At 44.0% G+C, this 27015-nt stretch overlaps 1 protein-coding gene across 12 annotated transcripts in view; it reads left to right on the top strand.

The window, feature by feature from the left end:
- Nucleotides 1-27015, top strand: part of PTPRD (protein tyrosine phosphatase receptor type D) — a 1247124-nt gene that overhangs the window by 850262 nt on the left and 369847 nt on the right. For 8 of the 12 annotated variants that reach the window (XM_033918800.1, XM_033918751.1, XM_033918790.1 and 5 more), the window contains 2 exons: nt 3061-3072; nt 25296-25408. In XM_033918800.1, coding sequence (XP_033774691.1) covers nt 3061-3072; nt 25296-25408 — 125 coding nt within the window. The remainder of the gene's footprint in view (nt 1-3060; nt 3073-25295; nt 25409-27015) is intronic. The other 4 variants (XM_033918844.1, XM_033918835.1, XM_033918810.1 and 1 more) reach the window with 1 other exon arrangement.

Raw genomic sequence — 27015 nt, 5'->3', positions numbered from 1 at the left:
AGATTTGCATTCTTTTAAAAAATCTTTGAGAACTCACCTTTTTAAAGACGCTTTTAATACTCAATATTAAATAATCTTTTCTTAGTATTTTAATTTTTTAACTAAACCCTTTCCCTTATGTTTTTTCCCGTATTTGTTTTTCTATTTAAAACAGATGTCATCTTTGCCCTTTTTTCCCTCCATTTCAAGTTTGTCTTGTCTTAAAACTGATGTTACTGAGTTTTAATTTGTATCTCCATATTTTATGTTTTTTACTTATGTACATCGCTTTGTAAACAGATTTAGCGATAAATCAAATATTAATAAACCTTGAACCTTGAACCTAGAAAATACATGAGGACTGGGTATCTGAGCCTCAAAATGGCAGCTGAAATTTAATGTAGGCAAATGTAAAATGATGCACATAGAGAAAGAAAAAGCCAACTATAGCCATGTGCTGCTAAGTTTTATATTGGGCATTACCTCTGAGCACATGGGCCTTAGAATCAACTTGGATAATATTTAGAAATCTTCAGCTCGGTGTTCAGTGGTGGCTAAAAACTACTAGGAATTTTTTTGGAAAGGAATAAAAATGGAATGTAATTATGCTCCTGTATTGATCTTTGGTGTGACAATACCTGGTATGTATATATATATACCTGGTATGTATATATACATACCTAGTATGTATATATATATATATATATATATATATATATATACATACCAGGTGTTGTCACACCAAAGATCAATACAGGAGCATAATTAAATTCCATTTTTATTCCTTTCCAAAAAAATTCCTAGTAGTTTTTAGCCACCACTGAACACTGAGCTGAAGATTTCTAAATATTATCCAAGTTGATTCTAAGGCCCATGTGCTCAGAGGTAATGCCCAATATGAAACCAGGTGTTGTATATATATATATTGTATATATATATATACCAGGTGTTGTATATATATATATATATATATATATATTATTTTTTTTGGGGGGGGGTGGCACAGTGGTTAGAGCTACAGCCTCAGCACCCTGAGGTTGTGGGTTCAAATCCCTCGCTGCTCCTTGTGACACTGAGCAAGTCACTTAATTCTCCACTGCCCCAAGTACACTAGCTAGAGTTTGAGCCCGGACAAAGTGCTGGGTTTTGAAATCCGGACGTCTGATAACCCTACTTTAAAAGCCATTTAAAGACATAAAGCAGAGAAATGGCTTGTTAGGAAATTGCCTGGAGGGGTATGTGGTGCAAGTAGGACAGTGCTATTTCTTTTCTACTCATTCCTAGTCCAAGCAGAGGCTTTCCTGGGGGTGGAAGTGAAACACACTTTGAACTTGCACACATGCTTTTGGATTTCCAAAAGTATCTCGTGTAAATTCTCCAAAGGTTTGTGTCTTCTAAACAGCAGGAGTAGTTTGTGGGATACTCTTCAAAAAGAAAACATGCATGTAATTTAACCCTTTATATGTCTTCTATGGCTCTTATGGGAGAGCTGCGTCTCCTAAAGTTACTTGGCACCGTTGTTCTCGCTCAGCATCAAGTTACGTAAAACAGCCGTTTCACCACCAGCCAATTAAAGGGTTAGCTTTGAAAGTTGGTATAATGTGCTCAAGTCAGTCGACATATACAAAAGGATACATTTATAACAAGTTGCCTAGGTAGGGAGGCATCTATATTGGTCCCTATTTCAGTTGATGATTTTTAAGCCATTGAATGCCATGGTCAGAATTTGACCCAGCAGGTCAGTGCCAGACCTAAACGGGCAGTGGTACTGAATATCTGAGTCCTCAGTGGCTTCCCAGATCCGTGATTGGATCTGGCAAAAGTTCAGACAACCTTTATGCTGGCCTTGACTCACTGCCCAGACCACTCCAGCTGTAACGGTAGAACTGGGATGGTTAGAGCATGTATTCCATGACATTAGCTAGGTATGTGCAGCTGAATATATGCTCTGGAACCAACAGGAGCTAGGAGCCTTCCTGCCCGGTTAAATCCTTTAAAAAATCTACCCCAGTATGTGTTTCTTTGGTGGCAAGAATAGACAGCAATGAGAAAGTAAGGGATGACTATTGTCTGGCTAGAGGAATGCCTAAGAGGAAGGGGGTAAGGGAAAGAGTGACTGGATGAAGGGCAACCAGCGAAGTGTGGGATGAGGGTGACAGGCTGAAGGGTTGCCTGGCAGTTGAAGAGTGACTGAATGAGAAGTGTCAGGAAAGTGTGTGATGACGGACCGACTGAATAAGGGGATTCCTGAGGCTGAGTGTGTCTAGTTGAGGGGGATGACTTGTGCATCCGACTTGTTAAGGCTGGGACTTTTGGGGAAAAGGAGAGACAGACACTGGGTGAGAATATGGTGCAGGATAGCAAAACTGGTGGAGACCTTGGGCCATGTTGATATGTGAAGCTAAAAGACATTTTCCTTAGGCATAAATGTCAGGGGTCTCCAGCAAAAAAAAATGGGTAGATGAAGAGAGGCCAGTTGGCTTCTGCTAGCACTGTGGTGGTGGTTTCTTTTCCCATAAATTTAGAATGGTTAAAACAAGTAACTCAGGCCTTAGAGTCAGCGATATTGTGGGAGAGATCAAAGTAGCTGAATCCTAAGATTTAAAAAAAAAAAAAATATATATATATATATATCTCAAGGCCTGCAGTTGAATAATGAAGGTTTTTTAAATGCTTGTAGCACATTTAGTTTTTAAAAAAGAATCTAAATTAAGCTGCCGGTCTACTTTCTGCTACCCTGTGATATAATTGAATGTTGCTTTTGCTTCCCAAGGGTGCGATTGTACAAGTATGTTATGTTAGTACAAAAAAATTGTTTTCTTCAGCTGTAAAAGACTCTCATTTGCGCTTAACCTTTTGCCCTCCATTTATTCCGTGATTAGAACCCATTATGTATGCGCCTGAGCTCTTACTTCCTAATTTGTGTAAGTTATCTGTCCTCACTGTGAAACACCATGTCTAGAAATCTTTTGTTGTCATAGTTACCCTCTTTTCTTAGCCAAACTAACATGCAACCTTTATGTTTTTTTTTTCCCATACCCTCTTCTCCTTCCCCTTCTTCGCTGCATTAAAATGGAGCAGCAAACCTGACAGGTGAGAAGACTAGCCATTCTCCTTTAATTATAAACAAACAATGAACCCTGCTATTCTATTTAGCTCCAACATAAACACAATGGTCCAGATTCTGCAAATGGTGTCAATCCCACAACTATTAGGCCAGGATTTTTAAGGCCTACATTACATGTGTTACACATGAATCGCATCTACAGAGGCACCTAATGATGCCTAAGGTCACTTCTGGCTGAAACCACACCTACTGTGACCTTACACACCACTAGGTACCCTTATAGATGTGGTTTAGGTGTTCTTTCGGTAGGCACCTGTGGTTGCCTACATTTTTTTTAAAAACGAGTAATTAGTTTTAAAAGATGCGGTCAATTACCATACCAATTAAATCAATTAAGTTAGGTGGCAATACGGTGCCTACCGCTGCCTAAACTTACAGTGCCATTTTGAGAATCTGGGGCCAAAGTATCAGCTTTGTATGTCGTGGCGCACAACTAATAAACAGTAAACTCAGAGGGAAAAACAGGAAAGAAAAAGTTAAAATTGGGTTCCCGTTTGCTTGTTTGTTGGTAAAGTTTGAAAAATTAATTAATATTTTTAAAAAACCCACAAAGAATGAATGAAAGGGCAAGAGGGAGGGTAAGAAATAATGTGCAGATAGCTTTACGATGTTGATACTTTTGTGAAACAAATCTGCATTCTACAATAGATGAATCCAGACAAGTACCATATATACTTGAATATAAGATGAGAATTTTGGCCAAAAAATGGCCCCAAAATAGGGGGGGGGTCTCATCTTATATTCAGGTCAGCGCCCACCCACCCCCCTCCCGGACTTGTTTCAGGCCTACGTCGGCTTGCTATATGACCTGGTAGGCCGGGACAGGACGGATCCCTCGCGTCTCCTGTCCCAGCCGACTAACAATTTTTTTACCTCCCTCCCGCCTCCTGTCCCAGCTGACTCTAACAATTTTTTTACCTCCCTCCCGCCTCCTCCATAGTACCTTTTTCGGCTTTTTGAACCACTAGTGGTCCAGTGGTGTATTGGGCAGAAGCGAGCTTTTTGCGCTCCTATCCGGTCCTAAGCTACTCGCGAGAAATGGCGGCAGCCATTCAGAGAGAGGCTCAGGGCTGGACAGGAGTACAAAAAGCTTGTCCTGCCCGAAACACCCTGGACCACCAGGGATTCAAAAAACATAAGAATGTATGCGGAGGGAGGTAAAAAAATGTTTAGAGTCGGAAGGGTCCCGGTCTACCACTGGACCACCAGGTCATACAGAAAGGGGGGACATGGTAGAGAGCCTGGCAGGGCATGGAGGGAGGGGGCTGGGTGCAGAGCCTGGCAGGGAAGGGAGGGAGGGAGGGGGTGGCAGGGCACATGAATATTAAACACACCGCACCCCCATTGTCTTATATTTGAGTCAACCTTTTTTCCTCTTTTTTTTGGGGGGGGAAAGGGTACCTCATCTTATACTCGGATCGACTTATATTTGAGTATATATGGTACTTTTCAAAGACAAAATGGAAAATGGCACATCTGGAATGAGAAGGCATAGCATAAAGTTAAGAGGTTATAGGCTCAGGAGTAATCTAAGAAAATACTTTTTTACAGAAAGTGTAGATGTGTGGAATAGTCTCTCAGTGGAGGTGGTGAAGATAAAAGACTGAATTCAAGAAAGCATTGGACAGGCATGTGGGAGTTCTTAGGAGAAGAGAAGATATTGAATGCTGTGGATGGGCAGACTCGATGGGATGTTTAGCCTTTATATAATTCTGTGTTTATGCTTCTATGTTATGTAATTTTTTAACAGTAAAAAAAAAATGCTGTAAATTGACAGCATGGGTTATGGACCAGTTGACGCTGATATTCAAAGCTACTTATCCAGATAGCAGGTGTTGCTACCAAGAGAAGTTGCACTGGCCAGGGCCATACCCGGATTTGCTGCACCATGTTTTGAATAATACTTCTGAAAATCTTTCCAGACTGCCTGAACACTGCCTGTATTACCAGGGTAGTTAGGGGTGGGGCCAAGAGTTACTAAAAAAACAGCAATATTCATTGTCAGTATCTGGAGAACCATCCGGATAATTTACAACAGTACTCGTAAGGCATCTTTTTACAAAGCCGTAGTATGTACTAGTATGTGCTTACCATAGATTAAAAGGGCTGCACTCAGGCATTCTCGGTAAGTTCTGAGTTAGTAGGGTCATGTCTGGTAATCAGTGCCATGGGCATTTATGTGTTAATCAGTGCCATGAGCTGATTAACACATGAGTCCTTACTGTGTTTAAAATAGGTGGTGGTGGTGGTAAGGGTCCATGTGCAAATCTTTTTTTTTAATGACAGCATGCTAATTGTAATATTAGTGCACAACCATTAATACAAAAATTCAAAAGTTGGCTATTTTACTTCTGAGTTAAAAATGCAGGAAAGACCCATGAAAAGAGGTGCTAATGCTAAGGCCACTTTTTAGCATTGCTTTGTGATAAATAAAAACTGTCCTAAGTTATCCAGATGGTTATCTGTGTAATGGTACTGAATATTGCTGTTTCCAGGTAACTTCCAGCACTGTTATATGGTTAGAGCATATAACACCAGCATATAACACCAGTTTATAACAGATACAGGTACTGAATATCAGGGTATATATCAGGGTATAACTTAACTTCAGCAGATGGTGTTTTAAACAAATCCCAAACACTGAGACTGAAATCGGGCCATATATTTCAGGAGTCACTTACAGATAACATGTGTTACCCCCTATTTACCCTTGGACCCATTTTATGCAGGGCATCCTGCGGCAAATAATGTGTACCACTAGAAAACCAACCCCTTCATGTGTTAACTATTGGACAAGCTGTGGGATTCTTCCCTTGAATAAACTAGCTGCTTCCCCTGGGTGCTGTTGTCTATTTACCAGGTTATATCTAAGTTTTTGTTTTTGGTTTATTTTTTATTCCACATGTGTATCAATAGTTTCTTGTACAATCCCACTTTATTCTGGGAGCAGTGGCACATTCCCTATCCGACTTGGGATCTTAACCTGGCTCTCTGTTCTCTGGGTCGTCCGCCATATGAGCCTCTGGAGCTGGCGTCCCTTATGGATCTTGCTATCAAGACGTTCTTCCCAGTGACTATTACTTCAGCCCGTAGGATTGCGGAGCTTCAGACTCTCTCCTGCTGGGATCCTTTTCTGCATATTACAGATTTCAATGTGATGCTGCGCACTGTTCCTTCTTTCCTTCCGAAAGTGTTTTCCACTTTCCATGTGAATTAGGAAGTCTGACCGGCGTTTTTCGGTCCTTGATGCGCGCAGGATCTTGTTGCAGTACCTAGAGGTCAACAATGAGTTTTGCCTCTCTAACCACCTGTTTGTGCTGGTGGTGCCTGCTCACAAAGGTAGGCCAGTTTCTAAGGACACCATTTCCAGGTGGATCCATATGGCCATTTCTGCAGTTTATATGATGGCCAGAAAGAAGCCCCCCCCCCCCTTGTGGTGCAGGCTCATTCTACCATAGGAGTTTTGTCCTTTTGTGCAGAGTTGTTGACTCTTTCTCTGGACAAGATTTGCAGGTCCTCTTTGCATACGTTCACCATGTTTTACAGGATCAATGTGGTGGCCAAGCAGGATTCTGCTTATGGTGCCTATGTTTTGGTAGGAGGCTCATCAGTCCCACCCTGATGTTTCGGGACTGCTCTGTTACGTCCCACTGGTCCCGGAATAATGTGGGATTGTACAAGAATGAAAAATTAAGTTCTTACCTTTGTTAATCTTCTTTCTTGTAAATCCACACTTTATTCTGAGAACCCGCCCTATACCTTGCTGATTCGTTGATTGTCTGCCTTTCCAAGTACTGGTAAGCTGGATTTGTTTTTTCTGACCAGCCTTTATAAGAATGCCATCAGAATGGGTTTAGCACTTAGTTTTGGGGTGTCCCTTGTTCAGGTGCCCCTTTCTGACAGTGCAGGCTGTCTCCTTATAGCACTGTTTTGTCATTCAGGTTTCTAATGGTTCATGACCTGTTCTCTTGTTTTTCATTGTTGCATTTGTTGCATTTGTTGATATGAGCAGACTTGACTTACTTGCCGGGGAGTTTCCCAGTCCCCTTCTCTCCCCGTTTCCCCGTTCCCCTCTTTCCCCATTCCCCTATTATCCTCTACAGATGTTCCAGGCTGCTTTAAGACTAACTGATGCTTAAAGGGACAGTGATGAGATAAGAGGGGGAGGGGTTTCAAGTCTCTGAAGTTTGAAGTTTCCTACAAAGTCCTGGTGGGTAGATGGAAATAATACAGCAGATGAGTCAGAGATTGGAGAACCAGGTTAAGATTCAAAGTCAGACAGGGAAGGTCCTGGAATAAAGTGTGGATTTACAAGAAAGAATATTAAATAAAGGTAAGACCCTAATATTTTGTTACTTTGCAAATAGCATACAATTCCTTACTTGTCTCTCAAGGCAGCACCGCCTCTCCTCAGTTTTAACAATGAAAGTGAATTCAGAAGATATCCTTTCCTCTGCTCTAGATTTTTTATTTTCGGGTTTTAATCCCCTTTTTTCAAGGCTTCCCTGTGCTAAGAAGTTCTCAGTAGTTCTGGAACAGCTCTGCCTGGGAGAAGGGTCAGATGACAGGGTCTGTATCCAGGAGGACCACACTTTTAAGAAGAGCACCTGCCTGACTGGCCTGTGTTAACACTTGGGAACTCAAGGTTAGGTCCCCTGGGGGTAGTGCTCGCCCCTGTGGAGTCAGGCACTTGAGTGAAGGATGATTTGATCCCTTGTAGAGAATGACACGGTGGCGGTTTACCCGCGGCCACCGCATTTTAGCCGCGGGTCACCGCCGAAAACGGGGAAGAAAACTAGCAGTCGCTGCGGCGACGGGGACAAGGCCATTCACCGCCCGCGGGGCGGTGAATGGGTCTTGTCCCCGCAGTGAGGCATGAAGGATCGCACGGTCCCCGCAGCTCACACCCGCCTGCCCAATCGATTCTAGTGTTTAGCCAGCTCTCTCCCTTCTCCTCACCTTAGTTTGTAGATTTTCTTTTTCGGCGACCCGCACGCTATCAGAGAGCCGCGCACCCGCTGCTGCTCAGTTTCGATCTTCTGCTCTGACGCAACCGGAAACAGGAAGTTGCAGCAGAGCAGAAGATTGAACACTGAGCAGCCGCGCGTGTGCGGCTCTTTGGGAAAGCGTGCAGGTCGCTGAAAAAGAAAGCCTGCAAATTAAGGTGAGGAGAAGGGAGAGAGCTGGCTAAACACTAGGATCGATTGGGCAGGCGGGTGGGGGCTGCGAGGACCGTGCGATCGCTAGTGTTCCCGGCTCAGACTGTAAGGAGGGAGTGAAAGGGAAAAGGATTCTGGGCCAAGGTGATGAAAACGGAAAGAAAAACCCACAGCAGGAAAGAAAGGGAAGGACAGGCAGGTGAGCCAGATGCTAGAAGCAGGGGGGGGGAAGAAAGAGGGAAAAAAGCTAGATGGGGTTGAAAAGAAGAGACACACTGGTATGGAAGAGGAAGATAGGGGAAATCTGGACACAGGAAGGTAACAGAAAGAGGGGAAATTATGTGCATTGGGGCATAGGGACAGAGACAAAAAGGGGACATGCCATGTGGATGGAATATGGACACAGGGGGGGGCAATGGCAGATACATAGGGGAGATATTAGAAAAGTATATAAAATCGTACCCGTTTGAGGCTTTTATGTATGCAGGGGACGGTGACGGGGCGGTGAATGGGATGGCAGTGGCGGTGACGGGGCGGTGAAGAGGATGGTGAGACGGGGACGGGGCGGTGACGGGGATGGTGAGACGGGGACGGGGCGGTGACGGGGATGGTGAGACGGGGACGGGGCGGTGACGGGGACCAATTTTTTCACCGTGTCATTCTCTAATCCCTTGACTGGCCTGGAGGTAGAGAATGACATGGGGCAAATTTGTTCCCATCCCCGCAGGAACTCAATTTCCCCATCCCGTCCCCGTGAGTTTTGTCGCTGTCCCCACCTCTGCCCCATTCTTGAAACTCTGCCTTAACCGCACATGCCTCAAACACTTATGATTTAAAAGTGTTTGATGCTTGTGCAGACGAAAACAGAGCTTGCAGGAATGGGTCAGGGTCAGGGTCAGGAAAAGAACTCACCAAGATGAGAAAATGAGTTCCTGTGGGGACGGGGAAAAATTTGTTTCCATGTCATTCTCTACCTGGAAGCTTGTCAGAGGTCGGCTGTGACCCTCCCCACCCCTCCCCTTGAAGAATCATTTGGGAGCGTGAAGGTTTGAGGGTTTCATGTGTTTGGAACTTGAATTAAAGGCAGACCGAAGAGATAAGCCGCTGGAGTCATCCTTGCTTATATGAGGCAGAAATTCCTTCCCCATTTCCAGCTGCAGTTAAAAGCTGATGCAGGCACAACACTTGACAGGTCTGTGAGTACAACTCATTATTGTCTATGTGAAAATCAGAATGGGTCTGATTTAGGTGAAACTAAGGATTTCTGAGGTTGTTCCAAGAGTCCCCCCACTCAAAAATCTTAATTTGAGTTATTTTGAACTTTTAGTTTTTCTCCCACAGGCCATATTTTGGTGCCAGAACACTGTTGCAGCAATTATCTTAGATTTCCCATTTTTATTTTAAAAGCTGCCTTTTCCTTCAAATTGCCCCATTTGTGCTTGAAATCTATTGCTATGGACCCCTTCAGGTGGTTCAGAGCTCATATCATGACAATTTTGCACTGATGGTTGACTGAGGAGGTCTTTGTTCCATATGCCATGAGAGGGGGAGGAGCCATGGGCTTAGCCCCCTCTAATCACTCCATGGGTCAGGAAGAACAGAAAGCTTGAGATTCTAGTCACAAAGCTCAGTTAGAGCCTCTAAACCATGACTCAGTATTGCCAGTGAAACGCCTTTGTGCAGATGCCTCTGACTTTGAGAAGAGACGTGGTAGTCTTACAGAGTTCCTTGGAAGTTCCAAGTCAGGTCTTTGAGCCTTATTTTGTGTCTTTGATATATGCAGCTTATCAAGAGCACAAAATGTTGTTGGCTCAGTTTGTGAGCCAGCTGAGCAATGCTCAGAGAAGTTTTCCTCCACAGAGCGAGGTCTTGTGGCACCTGCTAGAGCTGCAGGATCTACAGGTCTAGTCGGAAAAGGACTAAGAAGATTTGGAGTTGGATAAAATTCTGTTACGCTCCCATCATGTGTCATCTTTGGAGGATTCAGGGTCTCAGTCTAGGGCAGGCAGCTATGGTCAGGGATAGCCCTAGATCCAGTTTCTCTACAGGAGTTGGATCTAGAGTTTCCACCAGTTTCTCCTAAGCAGCACTACCAGCAGCACTACCAGGGTGATAACAGAGCATTGGGATTCACCAGAGGGTCCTCTGTTAGGGGCCAGACTGATGATGACATATGAGTCCCATGATTTCCAGCAATTGTTTACCACTCCTAAAGTGGATTCTCTGGTGGTGTATTTACTAAGAGAACTTCTCTGCCTAGTGACAGGGGAGTGGTCCTGAAGGATTCTCAGGATTGCAAAGTAGACTTAGTCCTCAAAAGGTAGTTTGAGGCATTGGCCTTAGGACTTAAAGATGTGACTGTGGCTTTCTTTGTGGTGCAAGCCTGCCATAAGATGCTTCACAGATTCTGGCTGCAGTGGACTATGTGGCAGACGCTATTTACGACATGCTTAGGGTCATAAGCAAAGTGTCAGCTTATATAATTTCAGCCTACAGAATGCTCTGCATCAGGCAGTGGTCGAGAGATTTGACATTTTAAGGCCATTCTGAGCAAGCTCTCTTTCAGATGTTCTTCAGTCAAGGGCTGGATGACTTGATGACCAGCATGATGGATCGTCATCCCAAATCCTTGCCACAAGGTTCAAGGAGTTCCAGTCATGGTTCATTTCACAGCTACAAAAAAACTGTGTTATGGGTCTGCAGGTTCCTTCTCCCAAAGGGCTCTAGACAGACTCCACCAGACCCGCCCAAAGATATAAACTATCCTTCCCCTCTCTACGCGGTATTCTCTATGCAGGTAAACTGGAAAAATCTCTTCTCTTCAAAATCACAGGTCTCTGGAATGACATTATTATCCCGTTGCGGAACCTGGGCTCTCTCCAACTATTCCGCAAGCAACTGAAAACTTGGCTCTTCTCTAACAGTAATTCTATTTTCCCCCCTTACTCTTCCATTCTATATATATGCTCATGTAAACCTTTTCCTTTCTCTTCTTATATTTTAAGTTTTTGTAAACCGTGCCGAGCTCCATTTCCATGGAGAGGATACGGTATATAAACTTAAGGTTTAGTTTAGTTTAGTTTAGAGGTTTGGAGGCTCCAGAAGAGCCTCTGCATCTCACTCTCACTATGTGCGTCTTTGCTAACTGCAACTAGTTAACTAGTTTCTACACAAAAATTGCAGAGGACTACTTTGCTACTTAACAAGCTTTCTACACCTTAAGTTTGTGCTGTTAAGATGTGGTAAGTTAACATAGCATAGTAAAAAACTTCTGTGTATCTTTATAAAATTGCTCTAAAAAGCTTCAGAAACTGTGACTAAAATGAAACTCTGGACATTTACACCTGCTCAGGAGCAGGTCTAAATCTTTGGGCCTAAAGAATGCACAAACACTCATATTTTATAATGTATACATATAAATCACACATTCTGCCTGTGATCCACTCACATTCTGCCTCCAACACACCTATAATAAAGATATATCTAATCTAATCTTCATTTTATATACTGAATCTACTCCCTAAGGAGCTTGAGTCGATTTACAGTTCGTTAAAAAAATGAAACATAACAAGTAAAAACTGGGATAAAAGCAGAAATTGATTAGATTATTGCTTAAATCTTTATTGATGTTCAAACTTTGATAATGCAATAAATTGGTAAATCATAAATACTGCATGGAACGCACTAATAACTATACAATTAGGCTAGAATGGGTCTGTTCCCTCCTACTGGAATGTCCTCCATTCAGCCTAGCCTCATCAGCTGACTGCCATTGTTCTAATTGTTAAAAAAAAAAGAAATTGGTTAGATTAGATGGCTGGAAAAAGTTAGAAAAAAGTAAGTTGAATTACTTAAAATTACTATACGACAAGTAAAATCAAATTAACTATTGTGAAAACAATCAGGTTTTTAAACTTTTTTGAAATTGATATAATTGATCTACTAGTCTTAGAGAATCTGGAAGTCCATTCCTAATTCTCACCAATTTAAAAGTAAAAGATTTACTAAACTTCCCAGTGCATTTAATACCTTTCAAAGAAGGAAATGCTAATTTGTGAATTGTAATTATTGAATAGCAGGAGCTAAAGGAATTCCAACGAAAGGAAATCAAAGAGTCAAATAGTTTGAAAACCACACATGCACACTTGAACTGTATCCTATGATGGACCGGAAGCCAATGGAGTTTTCTCAGCAATGGGGAAACATGGCCGTACTTTCTCTTTCCAAAAATAAGTTTGGCCGCTGTATTCTGTATTAACTGGAGACAATCTAAGCTACCCTGTTTAATACCCAAATAAATAGAATTACAATAGTCTAAATGGGCCAACACAGTGGAATGTTCTTGATATAATAGTGACCTGACTTTCCTCAGCATGCGCAAACTAAAGAAACAAGTAAAAATGTCCTAATAAAATTACCTCTTTAGTGACTGAATTGTTTCAACCATGTCACTTCTCTCATATGCCGCTGCACACAGTACTGGCGCTTTTCAAACAGTAATCACATTTCATAAATGGGGGTAAAATCTTATTAGCATTGCATGAAAACTCATTGTGCACCTTTCTAAATCCTTATTATCAGCATAGCAGCATATGTGATGAAATTTGAGTCTACTGATACCTAAGATTAAGAGGTGATGAGGTAATAAAATACAGCAAAGGTATTTTCTTTGTACTATTCAGAGATGACGGGGCACTTAAAAATCATTTACCATTTAAAGAAGGGCCCTCTCTTTTTCAGCCAGTTTTTATATATTAACACTTTTTGTCTTTATGCACAACACTTAACTTTTGCCAGCATGAATAACAATTTTAATATAGAAAACTAGACAGACTCAAAGGAGAATTCTGGAATGAGAAAATAGAGCCTATGAATGAGCCATTGTTTTATTCCCATTCTCTGCCTATTGACACTTCACTCAAACCCAGCTGGAAAATAATTATGGGAGATGGCAATAGCACTGCATACTCTTGGCCCTCTTTGTACAGGAAAACCTGCTAAATTCTGTTTCCAAAGCAGTCAGAAGACTGGTCATAAATTATTACTAAATAATTACATGAATTAAATAATTATGTGATTGCATAATGAATTGTGCTTTTCATGTAAAAACAATTGGTTTATTCCCTACAAATATCTGCCCCTCCCCTGAACCAGCAGGAAACTTAAAATCAGTTATCTGATTCACTGTCAATTAATCATCCTATAACCAGGAAGTTACAGAAACACTGAACAGTCTTTAAAACAAGAAGGAGTCAATCTAGCCTACAAGCATGCATCTCCTATTGCTCCTACTAATTTATTTAATATGCAATAACATTAAGGATGTTAAGTCACTCCATCCACAGCTACACTCAATCCATTACCCTGCTTTATCCATTAGGTTTATCAACCAACAGGAAGACAGAGCAAATCATATCAAGGTAATCTCAAGCAACGGAAGACATCAACGTACTCCGAAAAATAAAAGGATGAGGGAAGTAAAACCTATCAGAACGACTACACCCACCAATCCTATCACATCTACATCTATTCCCTGTGCATAGCTTAATACCAGATCTGTTAGGAACAAAGCATTCTTAATCAAAGATTGGATCGTCAACAAGCAAATAGCCTGTCTCTTTCTAATGGAAACGTGGCTTTTGTCTGAAGCCGACCCAATAATAAATGATCTTATACCAGATAATTTCAAAATCCACACGCTGAATCGCGAAGGGAGAAGAGGGGGAGGATTAGCAATTGTCGCCAAAGAAGGATTTGTTGATCTATTGGATTCCAAAATGACCAATAAATTAGAAATATTAGCCTGTAAAATAAGCAATAAGGAACTAGAAGACCCCCTTTCCTGTATATTATTCTATGTTCTGCTGAAAAGCTGGCCAAAAGCCAGAGAGGACTTCTGCGAATTTGACCTATACAACTCGCTCACTTCATCACATAACCTAATTGCAGGAGACATAAACTTACATCTAGATGAAATAGACAATCCAGAAGCGAAAGACTTTAAAAACTTTCTCTCTTTACTCAATTACAATCTCCCTTCACCCACTTAAATGCATGAAAAAGGCCATCAACTAGATATGGTAGCGATGTCCATAAAGGAAATCATAAACCCTCCCATCTCTCTCTCGAACGGTACTTGGTGCCATGATATCTGGTCCGACCATTTCACATATTATTTCAATCGAATTTGGACCCTGCTAAAATCTAAGACACGCCCACAGACAAAAAGAGAACACCTCACAAGGGGCCATATCAATCCAGAGGAATATTGGTCACAATATGATCTACAAGCGAAGATAGAATTAGAAGAAGAAGGAGTTGACTTCTATGCTCACTGGATGAAAACTAGCACGTCAATCTTAGATAAAATTGCCCCAATACGTAAGAGCAAAAGCTGCTCAAACAAATACAACAAATAGTTTGACGTCGAACTCCTAACAATGAAACAATCAGTAAGACGATTAGAGAGAATCTGGAAAAAAACGGGAAAACTGTCAGACTGAAACATCTGGAGATCCAACATAAAACTCTACAAACAACAGATAAAAGAAAAACATAAAACTTTTTACACATCCAAAATTAACTCATCTAACACTAGCCCAAAAGGAGCCAATACAAAAGAACTGTTCAACATAGTTACAAATCTATTTGACACCACACGCCACACTCAACCCATGCTTAATACCAAACTACCCTCAGCAAACGAACTAGCACAACATTTCGACTCAAAAATCAAAAACCTAAGAAAAAATTACTCGACATTGCTGCGTACGAACATCAATCAATTGACATACCAAGAAATGAAATACCAGCGGACATGATCTGGAGTTCCTTCCACAACTCAGATTGGAATAACTACATCAAATTATATAACATATACTCTAAATCATACTGCGTCCTGGACTCATGTCCCCCAGAGATTATGAAAGCAGCTTCACTAGGCTTTAAATTATCCCTATTGAATTATCTAACCAATAACCTAAACAATGGTAAATTCCTCACCAACAATGGTCATATTGTAATAACCCCAGTCCCCCAAAATTGTAAAGAATCAGCAACATCAATAACAAATAATAGACCAGTAGCATCAATTCCATTTATGGTAAAAATCATGGAAGGATTGGTACACCTCGACCAATTTTCTCTTCTGCACGAAACTCAATCTGGTTTTAGGCCTCTATTCAGCACTGAAACAGTAATTGCGGCCATTCTGGACAATTTGCGTTTCCTGTTCAGTAAGGGCCTCAACGCCCTAATCATGCAATTTGACATGAGTTCTACCTTTGATTTGGTGGACCATGGAAAACTGTTACAATGCCTAGACGCAATCGGAATCAGAGGAGAAGTACTGAACTGGTTTTGAGGTTTCCTTATATCACGCACCTACCAAGTCCATTTTAATCACGATCTCTCAGATACATGCAGCAATCCATCTGGCGTGCCACAAGGATCACCACTATCCCCTCTGCTCCTCAATGTTTACATGTCCTCCATGTCCAACTGTCCCTCCTGGGGATAAAACTATTTAGCTACGCTGACTACTTCACGATAATTATCCCATTCACCAACTCTATCTCAGAAGTCACCCCCAAAGCAACAGAAGTACTAAATCGAATGGAGCAATGGATGACTGAATTCAGACTAAAACTAAACTCAGAGAAAACATAGCATAGCTGTTTTTGCTTCAATGTTCTCTATGGCTTAGCCCCTAAATACATAACAGACCTCTTCTCCTTCACAACCAACAGACACAAGCGAAGCTCACAACCAAATTTTGTTTCTCTACCGGTTAGAGGTTGCAAATTTAAAAGTCATCACCAATATCTTCTCGCACATCAAGCAGCATTATGGGGTAAAGACCTTGAATAATTACTCGTGCCTACTACCTATGGAGAATTCAGGAAACGCCTAAAAACACATCTGTTCCTAAAATACTTAGGAAACCAGCCTATTCAATCTTAGTCCTCAACAAACGATCGCAAGAACTATCAATCACTAAATCTGTACTTTGTTTATTCATTCTTTGTAACATTTCTAATCATTGTAAACCGCATAGAACTTCACGGTCCGGCAGTATATAAATTGTTATTATTATATAAATTGTTATTATTATATATATGGGGGGGGGGAGATGTATACTGAGCTCTGCTATCTCTTCATATTCCCCTAAAATAATTTCACCAATGTAAGAGGCTAATGGAAATGTCTTACTGAGAATGGTTAAAGGAATATGAGAGTGGAGAAATAGCCTAATGGTTTGTTAGTGGACTGAGAATCTGGGGAATTCCCACTGCAGCTCCTTGTGACTAAGAGTCACTTTAACCACAATGTATATATTGGACAAACTATAATATTTTTGCCATGTGCATGCTGTACCCATGTACTAAAATTAAAATATATTTTCTCCAAGGATAAGTGGACATAGTATTCTCATTTGTGGGTGACATCTTTCATGGAACCGTGTATGAACACTACCAAGTGCAATGTCACTTTAAATTTTGTGTACGTGCCAGTGTCTTCCTGCCTGATGTTGACTGACAGGACCATCAGTTCTTTATTTTCTGCAGATCTGAGAAGCTGTCTTCAGTTTTTGCTGCAACATGTCAAACTTTACCCTTATTTTGTGCCTTCCTGTATGCATTTTCAACATTTTCCTCATACAGTACTTCATCGTTTTTAATGTGTTCCAGTATTTTACTAGACTTTGGTTCATTTTGGAGGTTTAGGGCCACTCCAAGCCCTATTTTTCCCCCAGGAGCATCGCACTTGGGGTTTTTATATATTTCCCTACTTAGATGACTAGTTGATCAATGCTTCAATATCACAAACAGCTCGGCATACCATCAGCTCAGCAATTCATCTTCTGGAGCTCCTTGGGTTTGCTGAAAGTTACATCTACACCCTTCTTGGGTGCTCGAGTTCATCAAGGCTCTCCCAGATACTACTGGGAGGGTGGTGGGTCAAGCTTTTCTATCAAAACAGAGAGCAGACAATCCATTTGCACGTCTTCACCTCAGAGTCCTACAATGGACCCTATTTACCCATTGGTCTCAAGCCTCGAGACATCTGTCTGCTCCAATTCAAGTCACTTTAGATCTTCATCATGCTCTCCAATGGTGAGTGATTCCTCACAGTCTCACTCTTGCAGCATGCCCCCCCCCCAACAACACCATCAAAAACGTTTGACCACAGATGCTTTGATATTTGGATGGGTGCTCATCTGGATGACCTATATACTCAAGAAGTATGGCCTCACCACAAACTAATTTCATATCATCAGGCAATGTTCAAAAAACATTACATAACTTTCTCCTTCATCAAAGGGGTTAAAGTGATTACAGGAAAAGTGGATGAAGTGTATGGAGCTATCACCACAGGAAGTCAGTTTCCCTGTCCCGACCCTGTGTGTTTTGTCCCTGTCTGTCCCTGTTCCATTCCTGTAAGCTCTGCCTTAACCACACAAACCTCAAACACTTATGATTTTAAAGTGTTTGAGGCTTGTGCAGGAATGAGGAAGAGACAGGGAAAGAACTTGCTGGGACATGATGGAAAAATGAGTTCCCACGGGGACAGGGAAAAATTTGTCCCCATGTCATTCTCTACTTCTCAGCAACAATGCCAAATAAAGGGTTAAAAGACCCTGAGAACACGGTTACTAGTTTAGATAAATGAACGCCTGTTTTCCTTCCCTTCTCAATTTTATTGTTTATGTGTATTGAGATTATCCCAGGACAAGCAGGCAGGTATTCTCACTAGTGGGTGATGTCATCCGACAGAGCCCCGATATGGACGTCTCACAAACATGTCTTGCTTGAAGAAACACAGAAGTTTTGAGATGCCCGCACCGCGCATGCGCCAGTGCCTTCCCGCCCGATGGTCCAGGCGTGTCTCCTCAGTTCTTTTTCTTCCGCGGAGCTGAGAAGTTCAACTTCAAGTCTGCGCCCATTGAATCTGTTTTTTGCCTTCTCTATTGCTGTGGGTTGGGTTCTTTTGGCTCTCCCATGCGTTTGTTTCTTTCTTTGATTTCGTTTTTTCAAAAAAAAAAAAAAAAAATTTTTCCTTCCGACACCGGGTCGGCCGCGTGGCTGGGGCTCCGCACCTTTGACCTTGCGGCGGAGCTTTTCCGGCCTATGTCCCGGCCGATCACCGGTTTTAAAAAGTGTAGCAAGTGCCAGCGAGCGATTTCGCTCACGGACCCGCATCGACGCTGCCTCCAGTGTCTGGGTCCGGATCACTTTCCGAAATCGTGCCGGCCTTGCTCCACTTTGACGGCGCGAGCGTTTAAGTGCCGCTGCCTGCTGTGGGAGTCCATGTTCAAGATGGAAGCTTCGTTGGATCCTACAGCTTCGACATCGACTGGTGCTTCGACTTCGTCGACAAAGCCCTCTGCCTCCCCGGCTGCTTCGGGCCTTCTGAAACCAGCCTCGTTCACGCCGGTTTCAGCCTCATCCTCGGCGCCGGTGCCTTCCTCTGTCTCCTCGGAACAGGTACCGGCCCCCATAGTTCCACCGGTGGTGCTTAAAGTGCCGAAGACTGGCAAGCAGAAGCACGCTGCACCGAAAGAGCGCGGAGACCGTGCGGAAGGGCCCCCGTTTGGTGCGGATCCCTCCATATTGGCTTCGTTGAAGTCCCTTCTGGAGGCTCAGTTTGTGGAACTCATGAACACCATGGGACCCCGGCTGATTGCCTCAATCCAGGGTGACCTCCCAGTTCCGGTCCCGAGGGGCGGCCCGCCCCCTCCTCCTCCTCCGCGTCGCACGACCTCGTTGCTCGGCGAGGAGGAGCGGCGGGAGGTGTCCGGCTCATCGAGGCGGTCCTCGGTTAGTGCCATGCCTCCCTTGGAGCCGATTCCATTGAGGAAGGCCTCTCCTGGAGATATGCCTCCCTTGGAACCGATTCTCTCGAGAAAAGCCTCCCTTAGTGAACTGCCTCCTTTGGAACCTATTACTCCGCCCCATGACACAGTGTGGTGTCCACCTTCGAGGCCTCCCAGTCCTGGGCATAGCAGGAGGCAGGACAAGTTATTCCGGACCCCCTATCAAGCCTGGGCGGCTTCTGGGGAGGCACCGAATCTTCCACCTCTTCGATCGACAGCGTTGAGTCCTATCTGCTCCTTAGAGGCTTCTGGGGACCAGCTTTCTCACAGGCGGGCTCGATCCCCGTCCAGGCATCGAGAGGGGCATCGATACAGACATTCTTTGAGGTATTCCTCTCGACACTCGACAGTCTCGCCTCAGAAGAAGTTGCCCCAGATGGGATATTCTGCTTCGGCTGGGTCTCCTCCTCTGGGACCGGAGTTCGAGGACCCTGAGGTTTTTTATTCGCCCTGTTGCTCACAAGCCTCGATGGAGCCCGAAGCCTCGACTTCTTCTAGTCCTTCTCGAAGACCGGCGCTGGCGGACCAGTTGTCTTTTTCCTCATTTCTCAGACAAATGGCGGATGACATGGACATTACTCTCGATGCAGGATCTCGATACTCAAAGGAGTATCTCGATACCATGCACTTGCCTCGTCCTCCGGCCGAGTCCTTACGCCTACCCTTGCACAAGCTCCTCGATCAGACCTTCATGAGGTGCTTTGAGTCTCCTTACTCTATCCCTGCGGTCCCTGGAAAGTTGGATGCTCGGTACCGCACGGTGCATCATAAGGGTTTCGAGGGACCTCAGCTTTCTTATCAGTCCCTCTTGGTCGAATCCTCGCTCAAGAGGTCTCATCCAGGCTAGGTGTATGCTTCGGTGCCTCAGGGCCGCGAGGGCAGAACCATGGATAAGTTTGGGCGACGCATCTATCAGAATGCTATGATGACGTCCCGAGTCCTGAATTATAATTTCCACTTTGCCACCTATTTGGAATTTTTTCTACCTGTGCTTCGAAAATTCACGCCATACATCGAGTCCCAGGCGTGATTTGAGTTTGAGGAAGTGGTTGCTTCGCTGTCCCAGCTTCGTCTTCAGTTGATGCAATCGGCCTATGATGCTTTCGAGCTCTCGGCCAGAGCAGCGGCCTGCTCTGTGGCGATGCGCCATTTGGCCTGGTTGCGGACAATTGACATGGACCCGAATCTTCAGGACCGCCTGGCTAACGTCCCGTGTGCTGGGGCGGATCTTTTCGACAAATCCATCAAGACGGTCACGAAGAAATTGTCTGATCATGAAAAGTCCTTCCAGTCCATTCTTAGGCCGAAGCCTAAGCCTCAGCAGTCTCGACCCTCTCGACTGCCATTGATCTATCAGCGGTGTTATCAGCTGAGGCAAGCTCCACCTGCGAGGCAACCTGCGAAATGGCAGCCTCCTCAGAAGGGTCAGCCAAAGTCTCAGCCGGCTGCTGTCCCTAAGGCTCCTCAACCTTTTTGACTGTCTCGTCGAGGGCATAACCAGCCTCGTTCTGCCTCCCCCTGTTTTTCCCATCGGAGGGCGCCTCCATCTTTTTTATCATTGCTGGGAGGCCATAACTACCGACCTCTGGGTTCTTACTATCGTCAGGGAGGGATACTCTCTTCAATTCCAGCGGGTCCCTCCAGACCACCCTCCAAGAGAGTATCCTTCCAACTTGACCCAGTCCGCCCTTCTTCTTCAGGAAGCTCAGGCTTTGCTCCGGCTTCGGGCCGTCGAGCCGGTCCCGGCGGACCAACAGAACCAGGGGTTTTACTCCCAGTACTTCCTTGTTCCGAAGAAGACGGGCGACCTGCAACCCATTTTGGACCTCCGGGTCCTCAACAAATTCCTAGTCAAAGAGAGGTTTTGCATGCTGACCCTCGCTTCTCTCTACCCCCTCCTCGAGCAGAACGACTGGTTATGCTCTCTGGATCTCAACGAGGCCTACACTCACATTCCCATTCATCCGGCCTCTCGGAAATTCCTCAGATTTCGGGTGGGACATCTGCATCTGCAGTATCGAGTGCTTCCATTCGGTCTGTCCTCGTCTCCCAGGGTCTTCACGAAGTGTCTGGTAGTGGTGGCTGCGGCTCTCCGGAACCAGGGTCTCCAGGTATTTCCCTACCTCGACGACTAGCTCATCAAGGCTCCCTCGGCCTCGGAGGTCATCTCATAAGAACATAAGAACATAAGAAGCGCCATCTCCGGATCAGACCTTCGGTCCATCAAGTCCGGCGATCCGCACACGCGGAGGCCCTGCCAGGTATACACCTGGCTTATTTTATAGCCAACCATATCTTTATATGCCTCTCTCAAGGAGATATGCATCTAGTTTGCTTTTGAAGCCTAGGACTGTCGATTCCGCAATAATCTCCCCTGGGAGAGTATTCCAGATGTCAACCACTCTCTGTGTGAAGCAGAACTTCCTGATATTAGTCCTGAACTTGTCCCCCCTTAGCTTCATTCCATGTCCTCTTGTCCGTGTCAAATTGGACAATGTAAATAATCTTCTCTGCTCTATTTTGTCGATTCCTTTCAGTATTTTGAAGGTCTCGATCATATCCCCACGCAGTCTCCTTTTCTCAAGGGAGAACAATCCCAGTGTTTTAAGTCGATCTTCATATTCCAGTTTCTCCATACCCTTCACTAGTTTAGTTGCTCGTCTCTGCACCCTCTCCAGCAGTTTTATATCTTTCTTTAGGTAGGGAGACCAATGTTGGACGCAGTATTCCAAGTGGGGTCTGACCATTGCCCTATAAAGCGGCATTATAACTTTCTCCGATCTACTCGAGATTCCTTTCTTTATCATGCCCAACATTCTATTTGCCTTATTTGCCGCTGCCGCGCATTGTGCCGACGGCTTCAGGGTCCTATCTATCAGTACACCCAGATCCCTTTCTAGTTCACTTTTTCCCAGAGTTGCATCTGACATTCTGTACTCGTATTCCTTATTTTTACTGCCTAAATGCATTACCTTGCATTTCTCCACGTTGAACTTCATCTGCCATTTCTCCGCCCATTTTTCTAACCGACACAAATCGCTCTGGAGTTCCTCACTATCCTCCTGCGATCTGATTGCCCGGCAGAGTTTTGTGTCGTCTGCAAACTTGATGATCTCACTGGATGTTCCGCTTTCCAAGTCATTGATATAAATATTAAAAAGGATCGGCCCAAGTACCGAGCCCTGGGGTACACCACTAGTCACTTTCTCCCAGTCGGAGAACTTCCCATTAATGCCCACTCTCTGCTTCCTGTTATCCAGCCATTTGCCTATCCATCTTTGTATATCTCCCTCTATGCCATGGCTTTGTAGTTTCCTGAGAAGTCTTTCGTGTGGAACTTTGTCCACGATTCTGTTCCTGCAGAGTTTGGGATTCGAGATCAACTTTCCCAAGTCGCATCTGCAACCTACACAGTCGCTCCCCTTCATCGGGGCGATCCTGGATACCATACGTCTCAGAGCATTTCTCCCTCCTCAGCGCATGGAGGCTCTTCTTCATCTCTGCCAGTATCTTCTTGCCAGTCCATCTCGGCGAGACACATGATGGTCCTCCTGGGCCACATGGCCTCTACAGTTCATGTGACACTGTTGGCCAGACTCCATCTCAGAATTCCTCAGTGGACCCTGGCATCTGAGTGGAGTCAGGTGTCGGATCCGTTGACTCGACACATCACCGTCATTCCTGCTCTTCGGTAGTCTCTAATTTGGTGGATGACCTCTTCGAATCTATCCAGAGGTTTGTTGTTTCATTCTCCTCCCCACCAGAAGGTTCTCATGACCGATTCCTCGACCTATGCCTGGGGAGCACATCTGGATGGGCTTCGCACTCAGGGATTCTGGACCAGTGCGGACCGACTCCATCAGATCAATCTTCTGGAGCTCAGGGCCATTTACAATGCCCTTCAAGCTTTTCAACATCTGCTTCACGACATGGTGGTCCTCATTCGCACAGACAACCAAGTCGCCATGTACTATGTCAACAAGCAGGGGGGCACAGGCTCGGCCTCTCTCTGCCAGGAAGCTCTCAGAGTCTGGGATTGGGCGGTTCGCCACAATGCCTTCCTCAAAGCTGTCTACATTCAGGGGAAGGACAATGTCTTGGGGGACAACCTGAGTCGTCTTCTTCAGCCTCACGACTGGACACTCCATTCCGAGCCTCTTCATCAGATATTTGCTCAGTGGGGGACGCCTCAGATAGACCTCTTTGCGGCTCCCCACAACTTCAAACTGCCTCAATTCTGCTCCAGGATCTACACTCCTCATCGTCTCGAGGCAGATGCCTTTCTGCTGGATTGGGGGAATCGCTTTCTGTATGCGTTTCCTCCCTTTCCTCTCATTCAAAAGACTCTGGTCAAGCTGAAGTCCGACCATGCCACCATGATCCTGATCGCTTCTCGGTGGCCCAGACAACCTTGGTTCTCCCTTCTACTTCAACTCAGCAGCAGGGAACCGTTCCTTCTTCCAGTGTTTCCCTCACTGCTTACTCAGCATCAGGGATCTCTGCTTCATCCCAATCTGCAGTCTCTCCACCTGACAGCTTGGTTCCTCTCAACGTAATTCCTCACCAGTTTTCCCTGACGGTGAGAGATGTCTTGGAGGCTTCCAGGAAGCCGGCTACTCGTCAATGCTACTCCCAAAAATGGACTAGATTTTCTTCATGGTGTGTTTCCAATTCTAAGGAGCCTCAGCGAGCCTCCCTATCCTCTGTATTGGACTATCTTTTACACCTGTCTCAGTCTGGTCTCAAGTCGACATCTATACGAGTCCACCTGAGTGCTATTGCGGCTTTCCATCAGCCTCTACAAGGGAAACCTCTCTCTGCTCATCCTGTGGTTTCCAGATTTATGAAAGGACTTTTTCATGTCAATCCTCCTCTCAAACCTCCTCCAGTGGTTTGGGATCTCAATGTTGTCCTTTCTCAGCTTATGAAACCTCCTTTTGAGCCTCTCAACAAGGCTCCACTAAAGTTTCTCACTTGGAAAGTGGTTTTTCTAGTGGCCCTCACATCTGCTCGCAGGGTCAGTGAGCTTCAGGCCTTGGTGGCGGTCCCGCCTTTCACAGTAATCCATCATGACAAGGTGGTCCTCCGCACTCATCCAAAATTCCTGCCTAAAGTGGTCTCTGAATTTCATCTCAACCAATCCATTGTACTTCCAGTGTTTTTTCCAAAGCCTCATTCTCATCCTGGAGAATCAGCTCTGCATACTCTGGACTGTAAACGTGCGTTGGCTTTCTACCTGGATCACACTAAACCACATAGAACTGCTCCTCAACTTTTCATCTCTTTTGATCCAAACAAGTTGGGACGACCTGTATCGAAGCGCACCATCTTCAACTGGATGGCGGCTTGTATCTCTTTCTGCTATGCCCAGGATGGATTATCCCTTCCCTGTAAGGTCACAGCCCACAAGGTCAGAGCAATGGCAGCCTCTGTAGCCTTCCTCAGATCGACACCGATTGAGGAGATTTGTAAGGCTGCCACTTGGTCCTCGGTTCATACATTCACCTCTCATTATTGTCTGGATACTTTCTCCAGAAGGGATGGACAGTTTGGCCAAACAGTGTTACAAAATTTATTCTCCTAAGTTGCCAACTCTCCCACCATCCCATTGAGGTTAGCTTGGAGGTCACCCACTAGTGAGAATACCTGCCTGCTTGTCCTGGGATAAAGCAATGTTACTTACCGTAACAGTTGTTATCCAGGGACAGCAGGCAGCTATTCTCACGTCCCACCCACCTCCCCTGGGTTGGCTTCTCTGCTAGCTACCTGAACTGAGGAGACACGCCCGGACCATCGGGTGGGAAGGCACTGGCGCATGCGCGGTGCGGGCATCTCGAAACTTCTGAGTTTCTTCAAGCAAGACATGCTTGTGAGACGTCCGTATCGGGGCTCTGTCGGATGACATCACCCACTAGTGAGAATAGCTGCCTGCTGTCCCTGGATAACAACTGTTACGGTAAGTAACATTGCTTTCTGTGACACTAGATAGCATTTGCTTTGCTGTGGTTATATATTGTATTGTGCCCTTAAAGGTTTGGGTATTCTATTCTGCGTTAATATACTCTCATTCCTAAAATTAGACAAAACAGTTGACGGAACTTGACCAGAGAACTATAGTAACCAGTGTGCATTCTTCTGATTTCATTCTCTCCAGGAAGAGAGCTGAATCTGAATCTCGAAAGAGCAGTATACCTAACAGTAAAGAAATTCCTTCTCATCATCCCACAGACCCAGTGGAGTTAAGGCGCCTAAATTTTCAAACTCCAGGTAAGAAGCAAAAAAAAAAATTAAAAAAAATCCAACCTGCTGTAGGTTCTGAATGTTTGAAGTCATTTTCAGTGTGTGTTGTATGCTGCTAATGTGATTGTAGACGCCAGCAGTTTACTGGCTCAGTAACCCCTGAAAAAGGCGTTTTTACAATCCAAAACAGGGATCCTTGTTGGGACCATTACTCATTCAATAAAGACTTTATCATTGGTTGGAAAGAAACCTTCCTTGCCTTTTTTTTGTTTGTTTGACTGTATGAAGTCATTGTAATGTTTGTTTAAAATATCATACAGCTCATTTTTTTTTAACTGTCTACAATAGCTGTAATTTTTGATACTATGGTCTTTAAATTATCTGATCATGTATGAAAGATATTCTATAATCTGTTTCTATTTATAAGAACATAAGAACTGTCATCTCCGGATCAGACCTTCGGTCCATCAAGTCCGGCGATCCGTACACGTGAAGGCCCAGCCAGGTGTACACCTGGCGTAATTTTAGTCACCCATATCCCTCTATGCCTCTCGTAAGAATATGTGCATCTAGTTTGCTTTTAAATCCTAGAACGGTGGATTCCGCAATAACCTCCTCTGGGAGAGCATTCCAGGTGTCCACCACTCATTGATACTGCACCTTCCTTTATTGTTAATAAGGAGAGGAAGCTTGGTAATTCACTTGATGGCCCATGCTTGTCACACTTTTTCTAAAGGCCAAAACAGGAAATTATAAAACAAACATAATACAGTACGTAAGCCATACAAACGGTCCCTGTTGGGTTTTCCCAGTGGCTCTCGTAAATACACAAGCGGAAAGTTACACTAAGCTAAAAATGTATTCCTTTATCAAGCTAATTTTTATGTGATTGAAAAATTGTATCTATGCCTACTTGTTTATAAAATTTGTCTTAATTCAGTCTGGAGAGGACATTCAGGATTAAATATATACAGTCTGTCTTTAGTAGAACTAATTATAACAACTACAAAAGCAAATTAAATAAGGTAGATGGAATAACTGATCACTGCATACAATAACGTAAATCCTGAGACATTAGTTAGTTCCCTATGTATGTGTGTGTGTATATTTATATATAAAAATAGATATTTTGTTCTATATTACCATATAGGGATAGCTGTTGGGTATTTAAAAGAAGACTGAACTTGTCAGTTCAACCTAACCTTGTTTTATGTATTTGAATAGAGGGTGACTAAGGGCTCCTTTTACAAAGGTGCGTTAGGGCTTTAATGCGTGGAATAGCACGCGCTAAATTGCTGCACGCACTAGCCGCTACCGCCTCCTCTTGAGCAGACAGTAGTTTTTCGGGTAGCGTGCACTAATCCGGTGCATGCGCTAAAAACGCTAGCGCACCTTTGTAAAAGGAGCCCTAAGATGCATGTACAACAGTGAAACAAGTCAGAATACACCAGCAAAGATGAATTGGGCATGAGAATTTATAATTTTTTATCACTAAAAATGGAGAAAATACAGACACGAAACCTGAATAATGGCTATAATACTAGATTTATCCATCTCGTCAAGTAATATTACATTTCTCCTTATTAAAAATTGTTAAGTGCATCTGATATTTGTTTTGGTTGAAATAAATGCAT

This window comes from Geotrypetes seraphini, chromosome 1 (assembly GCF_902459505.1).
Source record: "Geotrypetes seraphini chromosome 1, aGeoSer1.1, whole genome shotgun sequence".
In the NCBI taxonomy this organism is placed as follows: Eukaryota; Metazoa; Chordata; class Amphibia; order Gymnophiona; family Dermophiidae; genus Geotrypetes; species Geotrypetes seraphini.
Note: the sequence above shows the minus strand (reverse complement) of the source record. Positions and strands in the feature narration are given on the sequence as shown.